General features: G+C 45.4%; 1 protein-coding gene across 3 annotated transcripts in view; it reads right to left on the reverse strand.

Moving 5' to 3' along the window:
• SIN3A (SIN3 transcription regulator family member A) overlaps nt 1-22,307 on the reverse strand; it is a 71,090-nt gene extending 48,783 nt beyond the window's left edge. The window contains exons 1-2 of one of the 3 annotated variants that reach the window (XM_028100031.2): nt 22,291-22,307; nt 1,754-1,975 (exon numbers count right to left, since the gene is read on the reverse strand). In XM_028100031.2, the coding sequence (XP_027955832.1) occupies nt 1,754-1,942 (189 nt within the window). In that variant the 5' untranslated portion in view covers nt 1,943-1,975; nt 22,291-22,307. Of the gene's footprint in view, nt 1-1,753; nt 1,976-12,304; nt 12,441-17,923; nt 18,101-22,290 lie in introns of those variants that run through there. The other 2 variants (XM_028100029.2, XM_028100030.2) reach the window with 2 other exon arrangements.
• Nucleotides 22,308-22,777: the final 470 nt, after the last annotated feature.

Raw genomic sequence — 22,777 nt, forward strand, 5'->3', positions numbered from 1 at the left:
CTTTCTTCCAAGATCTAACTAAAGATTCTTCCAAGATCTAACTAAAGTCCTCTCACTGTGGCCCTCAGTCTCATAGGAGGGCATGGTACTACTGCAAAGGGGACTCCTGAGAAAGAATGACACCTAAGGAATCACCATCTCCTACTTCACCTGGATTCCCCTCTTCCTTGTCTTCTTATAATAAATTCTGAGAAATTTATGGAGTTATGGAATTGCTAGGTCAAAAAGTAATTAAGGAATCTGCCATAACTGTCAAATTGCTCTCAAGAAAGTTTACACTAATTTATGTTTCCAATACATAACTTTTTAAAAGTCGCTAACATGTTAGTGTTAGTGAATGAAGAAGGCCTCTCCAGACCAGTAAAATAAATTATGATTCAGATTGACCTAGAATGGAATATTATAAATGCAGTGATTTCTTAAAAATTACTTAGATCTATACATATGTATTTAAGTGGAAAGTTGTCCACTATATATTAAGTGGAAAGAGCAAATAGCAGAACAGTGTATACTGTATCATTCAAATTACATAAAAATAGAAGTGTATATAGATAGGTAGGCAGGTGAGTATAGATACCCAAGAAATCACGAATGGCTCAAAGTCCGAAGGGTCAGAGAAAGAAGTCATCTTGGATCATTTTTCAAAACAAAACAAAACAAAACAAAAAAACATGGTGATATTTACTTTCATAATTAAAAAAGGCAAAAAACAAATTTCTTCCATTTCTACAAAACAGAGTAAAGAGATAAGAGATGAAAGATCAGCACTGGTCAGGGCATGGAATGATAGGAATATACAATGCTGGTGGAAATATAAATTGGTACAGTTCTGAAAAACAATTTGACATTACCTGCTAAAGGAGAAGTCGCACACACCCTATGACCCAGCAATCCCTCTCCTAGATACCTGAAAAACTCTTCTTCATGTGCCCTCAAACCTGCTGAGCGGGCTGCAAGAAGATAAGGAGTTTGCACCACAATGTAAACCAACTGCTTCACTAATAAGCACACTATTTAATTCAGCTGCCTTTGTTTCCCCATGGCAACACTTTCTTTTTTTTAATTTAAAACAAAGTAGCACATTGATTTAAATTCTGGTGCAAGCTTATCTTGTCATGGATTGCCACTGTGAGCACCACTGCACCAGGAGAAACAGTCACATAGCACCTTTACAAATAAAAATCTGGTAACAGCCTGAGAGTACAGCAAAAGAAAAATGGATAAGTTGATGGGATATATTCATATAGTTCATAAAAGAGTGAAAATGACTCAATTATTTACACATAAAAATAGGGGTAAGCCTCGGGAACCACACTGAGTGAAAAAAAGTGAGTTAAAGAAAAATATATAAGGGTGCCTGATGGCTCAGTGGGTAGAGCATGTGACTCTTATCTCAAGGTTGTAAGTTTAAGCCCCAAGTTGGGTATGAAGATTACTTAAAAATAAAATCTTTAAGGGGCTCCTCGGTGGCTCAGTCAGTGGAACATGCAACTCTTGATCTTGGGGTTGTGAGTCCAAGTCCCACACTGGGTGCAGAGATTACTTAAAAACATTTAAAAAATAGAAATAATTAAAAACCTGTGTGGTGATTACCCAAATATACATTGTTTTTGTTATTTGTTATATCTTACTTACAGATATCCTATAAATATAATTTTGTATCTAACTGGATGCTTAATACAATTTTTTTTCATTGGACATAATCACCAATGCCCCTCCCTTACACTGAGTCCCTTGCTGGGCTCCAGCTTACCTGATAGCTGGGTGTCACGGAGTACTGAATTCCTGTGGCTGACTGCATGGTCTCGGACACTGTTTCATACACAGGAGGGGCAGGGGCAAGCACCCGGTGCTGGTGAGGGAAAGCCTCTGTGCTACCAGGGATCCGACGCTGCTGGGCCGCATACACCGGTGACTCCTGGTCATCCAAACGTCGCTTCATTCTGCGCTCATGCTCAGGGATGCACCACAAAACCTGCAGAAACCAAAAGCATTGATATGCAAACCAATTCACACCCCAATGTAATGTGTACAACTTAGGACCAGTCGCCCAAATTTATTATAAGCTCAACTCCCAAAACGAACTATTTACTTCATCCTGAAGATGATCACTGGCTAGTTTAAGTGCATGCTTGCACACACAGGCCCCACAGTGGACAGTGTATCATAACTCAAAGACAGAAGTTTAAATAATAACATAGTCTGAATTAACCTGGGACTATGGAGTTGAAAAATAACCTCCAATTTAAAAACACGAAAATACACCTTTCCTTTCTTTATTCTCTAGTTTTCTTCTCAAATGCCATCATTCCTAATGTCAACGACACATTCACATGCTACAAAAACATTCAAGTGCTTCTTTCTAACCTCTCAAAACCTAGTACCATAATTGTGGTCTAATTTTTAAAATATCAGTTGTTTCAACAATTAAATGCTATCATGAAAGAGCAGTAGGCCAGGAGTAAAAGGACGATGGTTCTAGACTTGCCAACTTAAGGAGCTATGTACATTTCAACAACTTCCTCATTCCGTGTGAGTTTGTTTCTCCAACTATAAAATGACATGGTTGGGGGCGCCTGGGTGGCTCAGTCGTTAAGCGTCTGACTTCGGCTCAGGTCATGATCTCAGGGTCCTGGGATCGAGCCCCGCATCGGGCTCCCTGCTCTGTGGGAAGCCTGCTTCTCCCTCTCTCTCTCCCCCTGCTTGTGTTCCCTCTCTATCTCTCTCTCTCTCTGTCAAATAAAATCTTAAAAAAAAATGACTAAAATGACATGGCTGGAAAAGATCATTTCTAGGTTATTTCTCACTCCAACATTCCTTAACACTAAGGAGATTCCAGAATCCCTTATTAATAATATTCCTCTGTGGAGGGACACTTTCTTTCCTGCAGGACACTAAAAGTCTAGTAATATTCTGGCTAGGAATCCAGTCTGGTCTTTTCAGGGCTTTTCCAACATCCAAAGCTTCTTCAAGGTAGGGTTCTTTACAACTTTGTCTGCATTCCCCACAGTCCTACCACATCACACACTCAAATACTGACCATGCAGAAGGGAAAAAAATAAGAGTTAATAGTTAATATAATATTTAGGATATAATGAATCCCAAGCACCATTCTACACAATTTATAAATATTATTATAATCCCCACAACAACCCTATAAGCAAGTTGCTGTTATTCCTTATTTTATAAATGAGGAAACTGAAATATAAGGATTAAGTAAACTGCCCAAGGCTGCACAGCTAATAGGCAAAGCTGGAATGTCAATCCACCAAATCTACCTCCAGAGCCAAAATTCCTAACCACCTCAGTATCTCCTACCTCTCACAGAATAAGAAATAAAGGGAGAAGAGTCCCTTTACTTATTTAAGACATGCATGCACTGAGCAACGTCAGCTTTCTTTAACCTCTCCCACACTTAGCTCATTCGTCCTTTCACCCTCAACCCAACAAAGTGGGAAGGCTTTGGCAGCGTTCACTCTTTCAATTAGCAAATACTCAGGTAACAGATAAGAAGGTGGTATGTGTCCTATAAAAGCTTAAAAACCACTTGGGAAGACCATATACAGCCTCACTAGTAATCAAAGAAATAAAAAGTAAAATGATACTTACCCCCAAAGCAACAGGCAAAAATTAAAAGAAAATGATGATATTGAGTGTGGGTGAGGGTAGAGGGAAATACTACTGGCAGAAGTTTTCATCGGCATGGACTATGTGGTTGGCAACTTGTGGTATCCATTAAATTTTTAAATTTAAAATGGTCATACCCGGGAGCGCCTGGGTGGCTCAGTTGGTTAAGCAACTGCCTTCGGCTCAGGTCATGATCCTGGAGTCCCGGGATCGAGTCCCACATCGGGCTCCCTGCTCGGCAGGGAGTCTGCTTCTCCCTCTGACCCTCTTCCCTCTTGTGCTCTCTAACTCTCATTCTATCTCTCTCAAATAAATAAATAAAATCTTTAAAAAAAAAAATAATAAAATAAAATGGTCATACCCTTCTACCTAGCAATTCACTTCCAGGTGTCTATCCTATACATCTGCCAAGTATATATACTGCAGCAAATTATGAAAAATCTAAATGTCTATCAATAACTGAACTTGATACATCCATATTGGGAAAACTATGTAGCAATTAGATTGGGGTTCCTCTATAAAGAAAGTCCTCCAAAACATACTATTAAATGAAAAGAACAAGCTACAGAATATATACGGTGTGATTTCAACACCCACACACAATGTATTAAGATTTGTGCATCTCATTGTAAATTTTGCATCAGAAGGAAAAAGCTATAAACAAATACTGAACTCTAAATAAGGATAGCATGCTCAAGTACTTAGGTGAAAGTGTACTAATGTTTGAAATTTACTTTGAAATACATCTAGAAAATAGTTTGGATGAATAGATGGAGGAATGCATATATGACAAAGCAAGTACTATAAAAATGGTAATATAAAATCTAGTGTGTATATGGGTATTCGCTATAAAATTCTATCGACTTTGCTGTGTATTTGAAATTGTTCTTAATAAAATATTGGGAGGAAAGGTTAACAATACAAACCAGTTCATGAGTGGTACAATACTATAATAAGTACTATAAATTTGGTAAGGAGTAGAAATGTGTACACTGGAAAAAACTCTACAGAGAAGGTAAATGTTTGGTTTTATCTTGAAAATTAGGAATGAATTAGGGCACAGGGGGTACACAGGATGAGATTAAAATATTACAGTAACTGTGGACCTACAGGTGATAATGAGTCACTTACAGTCTTTGCCAATTCATTTACTCCACAAATAATTCCCAAGAATCTACACATGCCAGACCCTGTGCTTTATGTGAGGGACCAGGCACTGAATAGGACAGATTCCCTGCCCCACAATGGATCTTCCAAACACGACTGCTGTAAGTCAGTGTGCTCCTCCCAAGAGTCCTGTCAGATGGGCACACCCAGAACACTATTTAGAGGGAAAGTGATATTCAAAAGAAATTAAGTGACCTGTTCAAAGTCACATGGCAAGGAGTTAGACTCTTTCTCCTTGGAATGCATGACCAATCTGGAGTAGAAATACTGGACAGACAATAGTATCCTGCTTGCAGAGAGGTACAGTGAAATTCCAGACTATGAAGTATTTGAATGCCAAATAATGGAGCCACAAGAGTCAGACACAGAGCTACTTTCAAGCCCTGCTTCAGCTGACATGATTTTCATCTGCTACTATGGTCTCCAACTGTTTCAGATTTGGAGCTTACCCTGTTATCAGAACTCTAGTCTATGAAGACAGAATTTAAACAAGGAAAAAAGCACTTTGAAGGACAGAAACTAGTGAAGAAGGACTAATGTGAACAATGGCAGCAGAACATTAAAAAGTCACCTGGCCATGTGTTATAATAAAAAGTGGGGATAGCTCCAAATCATCATGCGAAGAAATCATAATTCCCAAATAAAGCAAGCAGAGCAGGATAATTCTGATATTGCAGGGCAGTCTTCTGGAATAGGGTAGAACAAGTGACAAGTCACTGTGTCACATTTCAGACAAATTTTAGAAGGGCTGAAGTAAAAGCTAACCCTTTCAGAACAATAAATATAAAAACCAATTTTCTAGTTCTACAACCCAAAATGTCTTTCATTACAGTAAAAAGTTGGCCTCTTAGAAATTCAGACAGTTCCCCATGCTTATTAAAATCCAAATGGAAAATCCAACTTTAAAAAATCTATCTTTTCATTTAGATTAAATTTTACAAATCAGGGGCACCTGGGTGGCTCAGTAGGTTAAGCATCCGACTCTTGATCTCAGTTCAGGTCCTGATCTGAGGGTTGTGAGAGTGAGCCCTGCTTTATTTATGTACAAAAATAAATAATAAATAATAAATTCATAAATTGGCTTAAATACAGGTAACAATTTAAGTCAAGATAAGCTCAAAGTAAGAGAGTGTATGGAACAAACTAAAGTGCTCTATCTGGAGGCTTTTAAGTATACAACTTTCTTTTGGAAATGCATTTAATTTATGGTTGACCCTTTACAGTGCCTCTTAATTTTGTACTGTTATCCTCAATTAGCCACATTTTTAAATTCCTTTATTTATGTAATTAAAAAAATCCTCTGAAATTATTCTCTTATTGGCGGTCAGCATCACATAAAATCATATTAAAATGTGTCCTGGTCAGTTTACATCAATAAATACTGCGGAAAAATGGAAAGTTTCTCTTCAAAAGCAAATAGATTTTTATCAAAGCATATAGTGAAATGTAATTATGTACTTCAATCCAGTGCAGTTGCCCACCATAGTCAACCTCAAAACCTGTCCAAAAATCCACTTTTGGAGGGGCACCTGGGTGGCACAGTCAGTTAAACATCCAACTCTTGGTTTTAGCTCAGGTCCTGGTCTCAGCGTTGTGAGATCAAGTCCTGCATCAGGCTCTGCGCTCAGCAGAGTCTGCTTAAGACTCTTTCTCCCTCTCCCTCTCCCTCTGCCCCTCCCTCTGTGCACCCTCACACACTCTCTCTCAAATAAATAAAAATAAATCTTAAAACAAAAAAATCCACTTCTGGATTTAGATCTGCTAGAAAAGGAAAAGTATCCCAGAATAAATGAAAAAGGCAATCTATTTAGATTTTCCATTTTACAGAGACTAATAGCTCAACAAAATTAACAACCCATTCTTCTTAAAACACAAGATCTAATACCCAAGCCTCCCAGAATCAGTTTTACATTCTTCTAATGAGGTGGGCCTCAACCAGAATAGTTTGCCACCCTCCCGGGCACATTTGTCAATGTCAGAAGCCATTTTCTGGTTGTCATAGTTAGGGGACAGGAGTGCAATTGGCATCTCATGAATTCCCAAACATCCTAAAATGCACAGGATAACCCCCCACAACAAAGAATTATTTGGCCAAAATATAGTAGTGCCAGGTTGAGAAACCTGGATCTAATATAATGCTAACCCCAAATGTACATACCTTTTGTGAGCTTTGGTGGGATTATGTCATACTGTGGTATGACAACAATTTTTAGCAAGGTAGCTCAGAACAGTCATCTTGATTCAAAATATATCTCTCATGTGACTTACCTTGAACCCTTGGTGTATCAGAAAAACTTATCATTTACCATTTGGGTGAAAAACAACTTTATTAGAAACTTTAAGAACTTAAATAGAAGGAGCGCCTAGGAGCACCCAGGTGGCTCAGTTGGTTGGGCGTTGGGACTCTGGATTTTCACTCAGGTCGTGATCACCCGATGGTGGGATCAAGCCTCGTTTTGGGCTCTACACCCGTGGAGTCTGCTTGGGTATCTCTCCCTCTGCCCCTTCTGCCTAATCCCTTCCCCCACTCCCACAAGCACCTGTGCACACACACTTTCTAAATTAAATAAATAAATCTTAAGGAAAAAAAAGGGCGCCTGGGTGGCTCAGTCAGTTAAGCATCTGACTCTTGATTTCAGCTGGGGTCATGATCTCAGGGTTGTGGGATCAAGTCCTGGGTTGGGCTCCACACTCAGCAGGGAGTCTGCGTGAGATTCTCTCTCCCCCTCTCCAAAATAAAAATAAGTAAATTTTCTAAAAAAGAAGTTAAATAGCAAATCCTAATTTTTATTTCCTATATTCCTGCTTTTGAAGATATAAATACCCAAAATAAGCAATATCCTTTAAAATGCAACTGAGTAGTCACCAACTATCACAACATGAAGTTGGAACATAGCCATTCGGTAAATTTTGATTTCAGATACATCTCTAGTAAAGTTCTAGCTTATCATCACTTTGGGATTTTTTTTTCTTTTTTTTGCATCACCACACACAGTACTTTGAGAATTTAATTCTTAATTTTATTGGCAAGGACAATCATCTTCTTTGCTCCATAACTGCAAACACTCTCAGTTTTAGGCTAATAAACGCCAATTAGAACAATTGATCCAATGTTGTTTTTTAATTTCTATGTCGTGTTTCCTTCCAATCACCTCTGTACACCTGCCTTTAGCAAAGGTCCACTCACAAGTCAGTTTTGGTGCATAAACATCCTAGAAGATGAAAGGATACAATCGTATACCCTTTTAGCAAATTGAAATGGTTTTAATTCATGGTGAAACACTTCATTCTGAAGTCCTTCCTGCTGAATGACTACCTGGATGAGGATATCATTATTTCTTACCCGCCCCCCAAAAATACATGGTGCACATGTAAATTCTTCATTCTGAGAAAATTCATCATATTGTCATCTGAAGACTATACAGTCTGTGAACTGGCTCACAGTCAATTTTACCATCATCACCCCAATCTAGCCTGCTTCTGTCTGCTGGACTGCATTTGTCTACTAGCTCCTCTGGTGTGAGGGGTCTTCCTCTGTTAGTTTTCTTCTTTTTGCCATTACAGGAGGCAAAAAAAAAAAAAATTAAGGATTACCAAATATGTTTCCTGAAAGCTTAAAAAGGTTGTAAAAATAGTATAAAAAATGGTCATATAACTTTCACTCAGATTCCCCAGATGCTAATGTCTTACAGATTGTTTAAGATGGTATCTCCCAACGTGTACACTGTCTTGGAAGATACTGTAATGCTTCAGGCAAAGCAGTAAGAAAACTGAAGTGTAACAATGATGACTTATTTTACCACTGCATTATCCTTCTAGGCAATGCCATCATTCTTCCCTTTTCTTATTATTTTAGTTTTTTTTAGAATAGGGAATAACTGATGAGCAATGATGAAATAATTCCTAGGATGATGAAATACCAAAATGTTTCAAGCTATAGGAAAACTAAGATCATTAAGATCCCAGAATATAGTTCAGATGTATAAATGGTAATAGCTAAAATGAGTTTATCCCATTAAAAAGAAAGTAAGTAAATTCTCTCTTTGTTCTTGTTTTTTTTGGGGGGGGAGAGCAAGAGTGTGGGGGTGGGGGAGCTACTTAACAGACTGAGCCACCCAGGTGCCTCTCTTTGTTCTTTTAAAGACCTACAATAAAGAATAAAGTCATGAAATTTAAATCTTTACAGGTAGTTAGTACTGCTTAAAAAGAAACTCAAAAAAAAAAACTCAAAAAAAAAAATTGGGTCCTAATGATACTGATTCTGTAGGCAGAAAATGAACAGGAAACTTTAGTTCAATTCAAAAGGTATTAAAAATTGTATCAATGTTAACTTTTTTATCTAGATCACTGTACTACAGTTTTGTAAAACACATTTGGGAAATCTGGGTGAAGGTTATACAACAATTCTTTGCAGTATTTTTGCGACTTCTTTTGAAGTCTAAAATTATTTCAAAATGAAGTAAACAAAAATTTTAAGTATTAATAGAATGAGAATAGGAAAGAAGGAAATCATTCTGTAGTCCTAAAGGATATGAACATTTATGTGACAAGGTTCTTTTTTTTAAGATTTTATTTATTTAAAAGACAGTGAGCAAGAAAGAGCACGAGCAGGGGGGAGGTGGAGAAGCAGAGGGAGAAGCAGACTCCCCGCTAAGCAGGGAGCCCGACGCAGGGCCCCAGGATTATCACCTGAGCTGAAGGCAGATACCCAACCGACTGAGCCACCCAGGCGCCCCGTAACGAGGTTTCTATAAATTAACTGAGAATGGTCTAAAACAGACTGAGCATAAATAACAGAAGATAAGCTAGCTACAGCTATCAAGAAAGCACTGTAAATAGGACTTGAGGGGCGCCTGGGGGGCTCAGCCAGTTAAGCATCCAACTCTTAATTCTGGCTCAGGTCATGATCGCAGGGCCATAAGATTAAGCCCCCTTCGGGCTCTGTGCTGAGTGTGGAGCCTGCTTACAATTCTCTCTTGCCCTCTCCCTATGTCCCTCCCCGCCCCACACTCTCTTGCTCTCTCTAAAAAAAGAATAGGACTCGTGACAGTTAACGGGATAGGTAGATGTGTCACTTAACCTCTTCCTGTCTTTTATCCTATTAGCTATCCGTCTGCCCCCACACAGGCCTGGGCATGTACACCTTTAACCAGCTTTGTATCCTCCACTGTGCATAGCATACAGTCTTGTCTATGGTAGAACTCAAATCATTCACTCACTCATGCATGCACCCTCTAATATATATTGAGCACATACTATGTGTCAGGCATTCTTCTAGGAGCTGGGGATATAGCAGTAAACCAAACAAAAATCTCCTCCTTCATGAAGTTTGCATGAAGAGGGAGAAAAAGTACACAAAGTGTTCAGAACACTAGACAGTGACAAGTGCTAAGAAGAAAAAGAAGGGTTTTTGAAATTTTAGATACAAGTGACCAAAGAATACCTCACCAATAAGGTAACTTTTGGGTAAAATAGTAGAGAGCTAACCATGTGGAAATCAGTGAGGAAGCATTAAAGGTAGAGGGAACAGGAAATGCAAAGACCCTGATGCATATATGTGCTTAATATTTTCCAAGAATAGCAAAAAGGCTGTATAACTGGAACAGAATGGAGGAAAGACAGACTGGTAGAAAATGAAATCAGAGAGGTAATGGGGTTGGGGGTAGTAGGTAAAGAGCATATTGTGTTTCTTCTCAAAGGTCATAATAAGGACCCAAGCTTAATAATCAGACTGAAATGGGAAGTCACTGGTGGGTTTTAAGCAGAAAAGTGACATGGTCTGAGTTAAGTTTTAAGACTCACTTGGACTGCTGTGCTAAGAAAAGCCTAAAGAGATGCTGAATAACAAAGCAGAGGGAACAGTTAAGGTAACTGATAATCCAAGCTAGAGATGTACTTGCAATCACTGCTATAGTTGGGAGTAGGGTGGTGATGGTGGTATTAAGTGATCATATTCTGGGTAGTATTTTGAATATAGAGCAAATAGGATTTGCTGAAGATCAAATATAAAAAAGACAGAAAAAAGAAGTCAAATGCCTAATAAATATCCAAGAGAAAATATGGAGTGGGCCACTGGTTATGCTTAGTTACAGTACAGGGGAGAGGTCCCCAGTTAGAGAAATTTGGAAGTTATCACCATTGTTTGGATTTTAGAAAGGTGATAGAGTATACAAGGTAACTCTCCTTAATTAAGCACATTCACACTTCTGCATCAAGTGAGACAGCCTAGACCAGGCTGGTGGCCCTTAATTAGTTGTGGAACCAAACTTACCAAAAAACAAAAATTCTTGTGTTTCAGAGCTGCAGATTAGGGATTACAGACCTGTATATCCTTCATTAGCCTCAAGTCCCCAAAGATATCATATCAGCAGGACTGAGGAAGCACCCGCAGCCATGATGCTCTAAGTACAAATAACATGGAGACACACAAGACGGAAAGGTGGTGAGTAGTACAAAAGCAAGAGAAGGGAAGGTCAAAAAAGAGAGGTATGCCTTGGAAACTGCTACAAATAAATGTCTAACTTTGAAGCTAATTGCAACTAAACAGATGTAGCCTCTAGTTAACAAACTTTAAATTGCAATTTGAGTTCACTTTGTATACTTTTTATCACCTATTATGTGCCAATATTATCCTAGGCACTGAGGCTATCACAAAAGTTAAGTCCCAGTCTAGATGGACTAAGTCATTGGTGCAGCTCTTGCTGAAGAAAACCAGTTGCCCCACAAACGTATAGGGACAAAAACCTCTATACGTTTGATTATATATGAGAACAAATCTCACTAGGTATGTCTTTTGAAGAAAGAGACCCAAAAAGAAAGTTACATAATTAAAGGAAGCCAAGGTTTTTCGGTATTTTTAATATGTTGTTAAAAGACAATTAAGACAGATAACTGTCGCGCCTGGGTGGCTCAGTTGGTTACGCATCCGACTCTTGATTTTGGCTCAGGTCATGATCTCAGGGTCATGGGATCAAGCCCCACACTGGGCTCTGTGCTAAGCAGAGTCTGCTTGTTCCTCTCCCTCTGCTCCTCCCCTCCCCGCCCCTTGCCCTCTCTCTCTCAAATAAATAAAATCTTAAAAAAAAAAAAAAGTGGCAGGGGGCGCCTGGATGGTTCAGTCGGTTAAATATCCGACTCTTGATCTCAGCTCAGGTCTTGATCTCTGGGTCATGAGTTCAGGCCCCACGTTGGAGGAAGCCTACTTAAAAAAAAGAAAAAGTGGCACAAAACCAAAATTCTTTGAAATATTTGTGAAGAATATAACTCAATAATGGCGGAATACAGACTACCCTGCTGGGTATGCTGCTGGAATACCTTAACCTTAACAAAAGAGTATCCAGAATTATTTACTTAAGCTGTAACCAGAAAAAGATAAAAGTCCCAAGATAATACCTCTTCTACCCACTTACTGAAGTACAAATAGGAAGACATGTGAAGGAAAGTAGGTATTAGTAAACAATAGTTGGCCATACTAATCTATCTTGAGCTTGACAGGGTAACCGGGACATACGTGCCAAGTCTGTAATTTCTTCACTATGTTTCTTAAACACCTTCCAAAGCAGTAGAAGCAATCAGGTCTGTAAACTGAAGAGAACAGGATTCACAAACTCTGGAAGAGATTACAAGTCATGTGCAAATTTCAACATAATGCCATTCCTTCTAACACCCCAAAGCACTCTCTGGGGGTACTTTTGAGATGTCTAAGATCATTCATTTAACAACCTGCTTCGGGACGCCTGGGTGGCTCAGTTGGTTAAGCGGCTGCCTTCAGCTCAGGTCATGATCCCAGGGTCCTGGGATTGAGTCCCACATCGGGCTCCTTGCTCGGCAGGGAGCCTGCTTTTCCCTCTGCCTGCAGCTCCCCCTGCTTGTACTCTCGCTCACTCTCTCTCGCCTATGCTGTCTCTAGCAAATAAATAAATACAATCTTTAAAAAAAACAACAACAACCTGCTTCAACTGGATCTATGACTTCAGGCTTCACCCTCCAGTTGCTCATTCAGTGTCCTCTCCTCCACCACCCAAGGTAGGTTCTCCCTCCTCTGAATTCCTTTCAAGTCTCTGTAGTGGACTCTTACGGCACTCAATCTCCACTGATGTGTAGTAAAATCATCATGTGAATATTTGCCTTTCCTTCTAAGAATGTAAACTTTTCCGGGACAAAGACTCTTCCTGTGTCACCCCAGGGCTATTTAAGAAGGTGGTCAATAAATGGGTGTTGACTCAATTCCCCTTTAGAATCTGAGTCCCAATTTTTTCCCTCAAAGCTGCTTTCAAAAGCACACTGCTAGGTCCTCAAAAAATTAAACACAGATTTACTATTTGATCCAGCAATTCCACCTCTGGGTATATACCCAAAAGGATTCAAAGCAGGTACTTAAAAAGATATTTATATATCTATTTATATATATAAATATCCATGTTCTTTATGGCATTATTCACAATAGCCAAGAGGTGGAAACAACCCAAATGTCTACTGATGCATGAATCAACAAAAGGTGATATATACATATAATGGAATATTAATCGCCATTAAAAAGGAAGGTAATTCTGGGGCTCCTGGGTGGCTCAGTTGGTTAAGCGACTGCCTTTGGCTCAGGTCATGATCCTGGAGTCCCTGGATCAAGTGACACATTGGGCTCCCTGCTTGGCAGGCAGTCTGCTTCTCCCTCTGACCCTCCCCCCTCTCATGTGCTTTCTCTCTCTCTCATTCTCTCTCTCTCTCAAATAAATAAAATCTTAAAAAAAAAAGGAAGGTAATTCTGACATGTGCTACCACATGGATGAACCCTGAGAACATTATTCTAAGTGAAATAAGCCAGACACAAAAGGGTAAATACTATATGATTCTACTTATAGAAGATACCTAGAGTAGTCAAACTCACACAGACATAAAGTAGAATGGTTGAGGGATTTAAAGGGGCTGTTTGTTGGTGCACCTGGGTGGTTCAGTCGATTAAGCAACTGACTCTTGATTTCGGCTCAGGTCATGATCTCAGGGCCCTGAGCTCGAGCCCCATGAAGGGCTCTGCACTCAGCGGGGAGTCTGCTTCTCTCTCTCCCTTTCCCTCCCTCTGCTCCCACCCCTGTGCACACACTCATGCTCTAAAATAAAATAATGTTTTTTTTTTTAAAGATTTTATTTATTTATTTGACAGAGAGCAAGAGCAGGAACACAAGCAGGGGGAGTGGGAGAGGGAGAAGCAGGCTTCCTGCCGAACAGGAATCCCAAAGCGGGGCTCAATCCCAGGATCCTGGGATCATGACCTGAGCCAAAGGCAGACGCTTAATGACTGAGCCACCCAGGAGCCCCCCCAAAATGTTTAAAGACAGATAGAGAGATAGATAAAGGAGCTGTTGTTTAATGGGTACAGTTTCAGTTGGGGAAGATGAAAAAGTTCTGGAGATGGATAGTTGTAACAATTGCACAACAAAGTGAGTGTACTTAATGCCAGTGAATTGTACACTTAAAAATAGTTAAAACAGTAAATTTTGTTATATATATTTTACCTTGTTTTTAATAGCACACTGCTCCTTCTCTGTTTACTATCCTTAGACCAGACATAAATGAAGTGTAGAGTTAAGAGCAGGGACTCTGGAACCAGAACACCAGGGTTCACATCTGTCATGGCCACTTACCACAGTTCTAATCTGTCACTGTTTCCTCATCTTTAAAACAAGGACTTCGTAGCACCCACTAGACAGGGTTATCATGAAGATTAAGTGGATTAATAAATGTACAGTGCTTAACTCAGTGCCTGGGACATAATAAGGGCTCAATAAATGAAAGTTCTTACTGGGGTGTGTGGGTGGTGCAGTCGGTTAAGCCTTCCACTCTTGGTTTTGGCTCAGGTTGTAATCTCAACCTGAGCTGGCACGCAGTCCGCTTGAGATTCTCTCTCCCTCTCCCTCTGCCCCTTCAGCTCATATGTGTGCGTGTGCTCTCTCTATAGGATAAATAAATCTTTATTTTTTAAATTAAAAAAAAATAAATCTTTAGAAAAAAATGAAAGTTTTTATTTTTCATATAGACAGAGGATATAGTTTTAAAAAGCATGTTAATGGGGTGCCTGGGTGGCTCAGCTGGTTAAGCAGCCGGCTCTTGACTGCGACTCAGGTCATGATCTCAGGGTTCTGGGATGGAGCCCCAGCACTGGGTTCCGTGCTCAGCAGGGAGTCTGCTTGAGGATTCTTTCTTTCTCTCCCTCTGGGCCTCCCCGCCCCTGTGCCTCCCCCCACCATGCACACGCTCTCTCAAATAAATCTTTTTTTAAAAAATAAAAAGCATGTTAACTATCATTTATCATTTTTAGGAGAATCTACAGAAAGTAAAGCTTAACAACTCTTACTAGTATTACAAGGAGAAAGCCTTTTTTATTTTAAACATTTTATTTATTTGTCAGAGAGAGTGAGCAAGAGCGCGAGAGAGCGAGCAGCAGGCAGAGGGAGAAGCAGGCTCCCTGCCCACCAAGGAGCCCGATGCGGGAGTCAATCCTAGGACGCTGGGATCATGACCTGAGCCGAAGACAGACACCCAACCAGCTGAGCCACCCAGGCGCCCTGAGAAAGCCTTCTAAAGCACTTCACTAGATTACTGAATGACATGGACATAATCTTTTAATTCTGACTAAAATTTGCAGCCATTACATCTGCCTTGAAAAGATCTCCAGTTATCTTGTCTGTACTTAAGATATAAACAGGACTATGCTTTACCAAGAATCTTATCAAATTATTACATACCTCTTTACACACACACACACACACACACACAAAAATCTTACTCTTAGGGTAAAACCTTAATTACAAAATGCCAATCTATCAGGGTCTTAACTCTGACAAAACTATAGTCTATATCATACTGCTATTTGGAAAGGTAAGAAGCATTTATAAAAACTTCCCTAATATAGTACATCCAGGTTCTTACTTGAATCCTTAAAGCATATGTGGGACTTCTGACCCTGGTGCCCCAAGAGACAACATATTAAGGGCACGATTTAGGTCTTCCACGTTTCCCAGCAGACAGCACTGCAAATGGTGTGAACAACTTTGTGTTGACCAAACCTTCCTCTCCACTATCTCCACTATCTTTGGCAGTTTATAACATCAGAAAAACACCCAGGCTTTCTGTCTCCACACCAATTCTAATATAGTCACTATCACTCAAATGAAAAAGCTACCTTTGCCATTGCTACTTCCTTAACTGAGATAGGACTTACTCTCTTCACATGAATATAGGGCAGGACATCAAGCTCTCAGTCCCACCTGAACAAAGCACAAATCTAGAATTTAACTTCAGGTATCAGTCAGAGGGCTTGCTCAGATATTAGTCTATAAATATATTCCTCCGTGTTTATATTCTCATAAAAAAAATATCAAAAACATGTAATTTCTCTTAAGAAAAGAGAACGTATCAAGTCAGAGCAAAAACCTCATTTAAAATAATTCATTACGGGGAGCCTCGCTGGCTTAGCCAGAAGACCATGCGACTCTTGATCTCCTGAGCTCAAACTCCATGTTGGGTATAGAGATTACTTAAATTAAAAAAAAAAAAAAAAAACTTAAAAAAATTAAATAGTTCATTAAACATGAAATGTCCTAAGGCAACTCCCCAATACAGGTTGGAGGGCAATGCTATGAAAGTCACATACACAAAACTACATTAGTCCTCGACTTCACCCTCTGTAACAAAACAGGGCAAGAACACTATGTTTTACAGAATATAAATAGAAATGGTCTAGATGTTCTAACAATTACATAAAATCAGAAGAGAAGATTTTTCAAGAACACCTCGTTACCTAAATTGCAACTTATTTGTGAAATTAAGCTTACATATCAGAACCACCTGTATGTACAATGAAAGCTTTCAAAAATGCAAGAGCAGAAGAAATCAAGAGTATTTTATTCAGTCTGAGTTTTTTTTTAAATCACCATCTTTTATAAACATATAGTTTTTTTAAATAGTAAAATGTAAATCCAACCCTTCCTTTTCTAAATCTCAGCTTAGTTAAAGACTTTTTCTGGCTAACTGGGTTTGAAGTCCTAAGACACCTAACAGTGGCCAAGTCTAACTACCCACCACCCTATTGGCTCAAAGGAAACCCCGCCCCGTACAGCCATAGTAACTGAACCTAAGGGAACTCCAAGAAAGGTTGTCCCCGGCCACATTTTCTAGTCTCTGATGACTCTCCGCCCCTCCCCCCACAATCACCGCTGCGGAAGCATGGTCACAGCACGAGCAGCCACTCCACTGCAAGACTCCCAACGAAAGGACCTTGAGCACCTCGCCCCAATAATTACAAGCGGCGGTGACCGTGCTTCCACTCTCCAAGGCTGAACGGTGCCATCTATGCTGCGTGGAGCTAAGACAGACAACAGCTCTGGCACACAGCCCTCTTGCCCCAGGCAAAAGGCATGGCCGAGGCACAAGAGTAAGTCCTGACACCTCCGCAGCTCAGAGTCGGCGGGAGCCCCTCCCACCCCCACGGAGACGTAGGGCGGGGCAGATCTGGGCGCCGCGACTCCAAGCCAGACCGGACAGCGGGCTTTCCCGAACCCCGCCTCACTTGCCAAGGAGGCGGAAACCGGGGGGAGGGGGGAGGGGGGAGGACGGCCTGGGGGAGTGGCATCGCCGCTCCGTACGGCCCCTCCGGCCAACCGGATCCCGAGAAGGCGGAGGAAAGCAGACTTCACGCCCCCTCCCTGCCGCGCCCCGAAACCACACGCGGGAGACCCCTTGCCCGTCCCCCAACCCCACCATGCCAGTGCGCGGCTGCCCAGCTGAGGCCCCGCCCACCTCGGGAAGATAGGAGGGGTGGTCGACCGCAAACAGCACTTAGCCAGGGCCGGCCCCGCCCCTTTCTCCACAATCGCACGCGCGCGCCGGCCCCGCCCCTGAGCGGCGGCGCGAGAGCCCGCCCCCTCCGCGCGCACCGGGACTACGCTCTCCTCCCCCTCCCGCACGAAGAGCTACCCCGCTCCGCCCCCCACCCCCCTCACACATCCACACACCTCCCGCCCGTCTGCTCTACGGGAAGCCGAGGAGGTCAGGCCCCCTAAAAATACACACCCTCGAGTCCAGCGTTACCCGCCACCAGGCTCCCCGCCCCGACCCTGGCCCGGCGTGCTCTCACCGCAAAGCTGCTTCGGCCGCTCCTCACTGCGTGTCCCTCTCGGCGTGAGCCTCGGGCTCAGCAGGGAGGCCCCGAGAACGGCGCAGGCACAGGCCCGCCGAAGCGGACTGGCAGCCTCCTCTCCGCTAACGAAACGGTCACAGGCCCCGGTGCCCAGACTGGGAAGGAGGGAGGGAGGGAGGGAGGGAAACTCCGAGGGGGGAAGGGGAGGGGGGGAAAGATGGAGAAACCGTCTCCGCCGCCTCTACCGCCGCGGCCGCTTCTCTGTTACCCGGGAAATCCCGCCCACTCCCCCGGCCCGCCCCGCAGAGGGAAGACTCAACTTCGCTCCGCCACAGGCCGCATTATCCGCCCGTCAAAGGTTTAACCAATCGCTGTGCCCTACCTGCCGGCTGCCCGCCCCTTCCCCCTCGGCTGGGAGGGGAGGGGGAGCCGCTCACCTTCTCCACGCCCCTATTGGCGGGGAGCTTCCCTAACTCAACCCCGCCTATTGGAGGCGAATTGCTGAATCCCACCCCCACGCCTCAACACTATTGGAGGAAGCAGGGGAGCTCTTCACGTCTCATTGGAGGACTCCACATATCCCGCCCCGTGCGGTCTCAGCCACAGGCCCAACAAGTCGGCTCCCGCCCTCGCCGGTCATCGCATTGGAAGGCTACCCCTGGCTCTCTCGCTGCCCCAGGAAGGTAAGTAACCGATGTGGGGTAAAATGTCCGTAAATGAGGCAGGCCCCGCCCCCAACCACCCGATTGGATATCTCGGCGCCGGTAGCAGCCTCCATTGGCCAGGACGCCCGTCTCGAAAGGAACTGACTCCGCCCCGCGTGAGGAGGCTGAACCTTAGCAGTCCTTTTGTGGAATGTTTACACTAGAGACTGAAGTGCAGAGAGTTCCAGGGCCCGAAACAGGAGGGGGCGCGGAGCTCAGCAGCTGAGATCCGAAGCCTTGGGATTTGAAAGGGAGAGACAGCAACACACCACCGTGGAGGACCCCTTACAAGAAAAAATAAAAGAAAGAAAGAAAACCTCATCCTATCCAGTTCTCTCTACAATTTACATTTCCGCACGCTGCTTCCTTGTAAACACAAATATCCGGAGCAACCGGACCCGTACAACTCCTTTCAGTACGTACAGAATTAAGAGCTGGAGACCCAAGCCGAAAAATAGTCCCAGTGGTTGCCAACCCGCAGCTAGTTTTGGCTGCACACTTCTAACACCGACAATCCCTAAACTTGAGTATGCAGTCCTAAGAGGGCGGAGATAACCAAAATGAAGGCAGGGCCCTAACAGCCACCGCCCTGGCAAGCCTCCGGAAGGCGGAGCGTGAGGTGTAAAGCGTTTGCGATCTCCAGGGTGTATCTGGAGGCATACTCGGACTCGAACTGAGTAAGGAGACCAAACAGGCCACAGCATAAATGAACCTTCACCCCACACTTCATACAAAGAATAAAAATTCCACAGTTGGTGACAAAAGATAAGAATGGCTGTTCACCTACTCCTTTGGCCAACAAGTGTTAATGGCAGTCCCTAGGCCTTCTCTGTGTAGGTTATAGTGCTTCAAACACACAGAGACAAAGTGCTTGCAATGCCTAGGTTGCTTTTATTTATTCACGAAATGGGGCGGAGAACGGACGCTGGCCCTGCTTTGGGGGGCGCTCAAGGAGCGCCAGGAAAGGAGGGGGCGGGACTAGAGTTTTCCCGCTCTCCAGCAAAAGGCTACTCCCCCGAGAGCCGTGTCAGTCCCCAAGTGGCAGGCCCCAGGGAACCCGCTCCCAGGTCCTATCTTGTCCTCCCTCCGCAATCCAGGGGAGACGGCAAGGAAACCAGCGCTGGCAACAGGTGGGCCTGACTCCAATGATGGCTTCGAGCCGTAAGGACAAGGCAGTGAACTGTGAACTCCATGAGTAGCTAAGGATGAGAGCCAAGCCCTGCCCAAAGCCGGAGCTCTAAAAAAAGGTCACACCAACGAAAGCGACGCTCGAATCAAATCTCTTCGAGGTTAGGAAGAAGCGGCACTTTTGCAGAACTTATCGACGGTACCTTTCACTCTGGGCCGTCCCCGGCTCCCTGGACTGGGTGCCACACGACGCTCCACCTGGACCTCAAGAATCACTTCGAATCCAAGCAGAGTTGGGCCGCCCCCGACTTCTCTGTCAACAGGGGTGAACCACCTTGGACCTTGCCTAAAGCACCCAGGCCAATCTTAGGTTGCTCAGAGTTTTAGTTAAAGCCACCTAAGGCCAAGCTGCCGGCGTCCGCGGCGTTCTCAAGCTTAAATTCAGGGTGATCTCCGGGAAGTCAAGAGGCGCGAGAATAGCCAGGCCGCAGGGTCAGAACTTTAGTAGTTGGCCCGGAAGGCCAGATGCACCCCTGCAGAATCCCTGGAGCCGAGGGCCCCGAAATCCACTCATGCCGTTAACCCCTAACTTCATCGCAAAGCTACCAGAATCTCCAGCCTTAGAGGAATCATTGTGTGCCTTCTCAGCTCTCTTCGCCCCCTCCCCCCTCCCCGCGCCAAGGACTCCAAACCCGGGACTTCCGGGCGGGAGGACAGTTCGAAGGAGCAAGGCGGGACTCACACATGTGCCGAGCGCGCACACAGGGTAGGGGAAGGGGCGGAGAACAGGGGGTGGACTTCCCCCCATCCTAGCTCGCTCGGGCGGAGGGGGCGGAGATTACCCATCTCACCAATCAGGAGTGGGGGCGGGACCTTGCGCCTCACGTAAGTCGTAGGAATCCTCCCTCCGCCCTTCACGGAAAAAAATCCTAGCAACTTAAACTCCAGCCCGGCCTCCGATAGGCGGAGCTCGAGAGAATGTCATCCAGTCGAGAACCGAGAAGGAAAAAAGGGAGTCTCGCCCAGCCAGTCGAAGACAAGAGAAGGCGGGCCCTCTAGAGGAGCCCGAGGTGGGTGGAAGAGAGAGGGAGAGGCTCCGCCCCTCAGCTCCCCTCCGGGAGGGTTGCACAAGCAGCGGCTGCTGGAGTAGATAGTAAACAGGCTAGGCCAAGGAGTGGAGGCAGGGGCAACCCGGCGCTCCGTGGGCCGGGGCCCCGGCGCCTCCTCTCCCGGCATCGCCCCACCCGACCCCGGCGGTTAGCGCCGGCGCCCCGCCTTCCAGCCCGCGGCCGCCATCCCGGCTGACAGGCGCGCCCCCCGCGCCCCTCCCCGCCCAATGATGCATTTCCTTTTCCCGATTCCTAGCGTGGAGACTGTTTTCCCAGTTTCCGACCTTCACTGCCCCTTTCAGGCCACCCCCTCGTGGGCGCGCTCACATGCCCGCGCCCCCGCCCCCGCCCCATGAGCGGGCGAGCCGCACGGCCGGGGGAGGAGAAGGGAGCCGCAGCCGCCGCCGCCGCGGTCGGCTTGGGGTGGGCGGGGAAGGAGGCAGCTCCATGTTTGCAAGGGGATCAGCTGGGGCCGCGGGTCGAAGCCGCCACCGAGTTCCTGGAGGTTTTCCATACCCCCGGGCCGAGTTCCGCGCGGGCTCGCGGCCTGGCGGGTTCCGGCGCCGAATGCTGGCTCTACTGCCACGGCCCGGGAGTTCGGAGAACACAGACCGGCGCGCGGAGCTAGTGGCCAGGCGCGGGGGGCTCTTTCCGGTGGCCTCCCCCGCCCCCGGCCGCCCCTCCCGCAAGTCCGGCGTTGCCCCCGCCCCCAGAGTCCATAACAACCGCGGCCCACGGCGCCCGCGCCTCTCCGGATCGCGCCCATCGCCCCCTCCGTCAAGTTTGCGGGCCGAAACAAAACCCTCCGGGTGGCTGCCGCCCTCGCACAGCATGGTTAGCGGGGAAAGCCGCCGGCTGCGGGTCGCTCGCTAACTCCAGCTCTCAACCAACTCCGGGCGCCGCGGGCTCAGTGGGCCCGGCCCGCCGGGCTCAGGCCGCCGCCCCCTGCCGAGCCCGCGCGCCGCAGCCCAGGCTCGGTTCCAGTCGGCGTACGGAATATCCCCTATTTTCTTCTTTACAATAATTTTTTTAAAGGCATTCCAGGAGCGAGGGGGGAAGGAATCTCCCCCTGCCCGCCCCTTACCCAGTCCGCCGCCGAAACCTACCGAAACCGACTGCTCGGTGAAATAAACTAGGCAGCACGGCCGGCGCACTGACGACCCCGGGCCGGGCCGACCCCCTCCCCACGAATCCGGCCCGGCTTGGAAAACACACACACTGGCGAGCGGGCGGCGCCAAGAGCTCTCCTTCCTGGCCTGCCCCGCGCCTCCCTCGGCCGCCGGACTCCGAGCCTCCCCTAGCTCCGTCCCGGGGCCCGCGGCGCCCGCACCGTGGCGGACCGGCCTGAGCCACTGACCAGCGAGCTAGCCCCCCAAACGCCCGAGATTGGGGAGACCAAATTAAAAGCAGCTGTTTAACATACCTTCCGAGCCAGGCGAGGAGTCCTGAATGGGGGGGAACGCCCCCCACCGGCCATTGGCTCCCCGGCGCTAGCGTCAGTCAGCCTGGGCCCGCCTCCTTCCCTCGCTCCACCTCTTCCCCTTCATTGAACGCTCCCTCCCTCCAAAAAACATTAAATAAATAAATTAAACTAGCTGCGAGTGGGAAGCGCATCCGCGGTAGAGGCCCGTATCATCTCTCCGGTACCGCCCCTTCGAGTTTCTTGAGACCCTTGGACTGGAAGGAGACCTGAGACTCAGAGATCCGCAGGGTGGACTCGGAGGAGGAGCCAGCGGGGCTACCCGGCCCCACTTCCTTCGCACTCACACCCCATTTGGAGCTGGGTAGCGGAGGCTGGTAGGGACATCCTAGCGACTGGCTGGAATGGCCCAATTCCCCAGGCTGTGTAACCTAACCGTGTCCAGCCCATTCTCTTAGGTGGCTACCTAAGCATGAGTGGTGTAAGCGGC

Source organism: Eumetopias jubatus, unplaced genomic scaffold (assembly GCF_037043125.1).
Source record: "Eumetopias jubatus isolate StellerSeaLion01/CBP00866 unplaced genomic scaffold, mEumJub1_p1.0 scaffold_7, whole genome shotgun sequence".
Taxonomy (NCBI): Eukaryota; Metazoa; Chordata; class Mammalia; order Carnivora; family Otariidae; genus Eumetopias; species Eumetopias jubatus.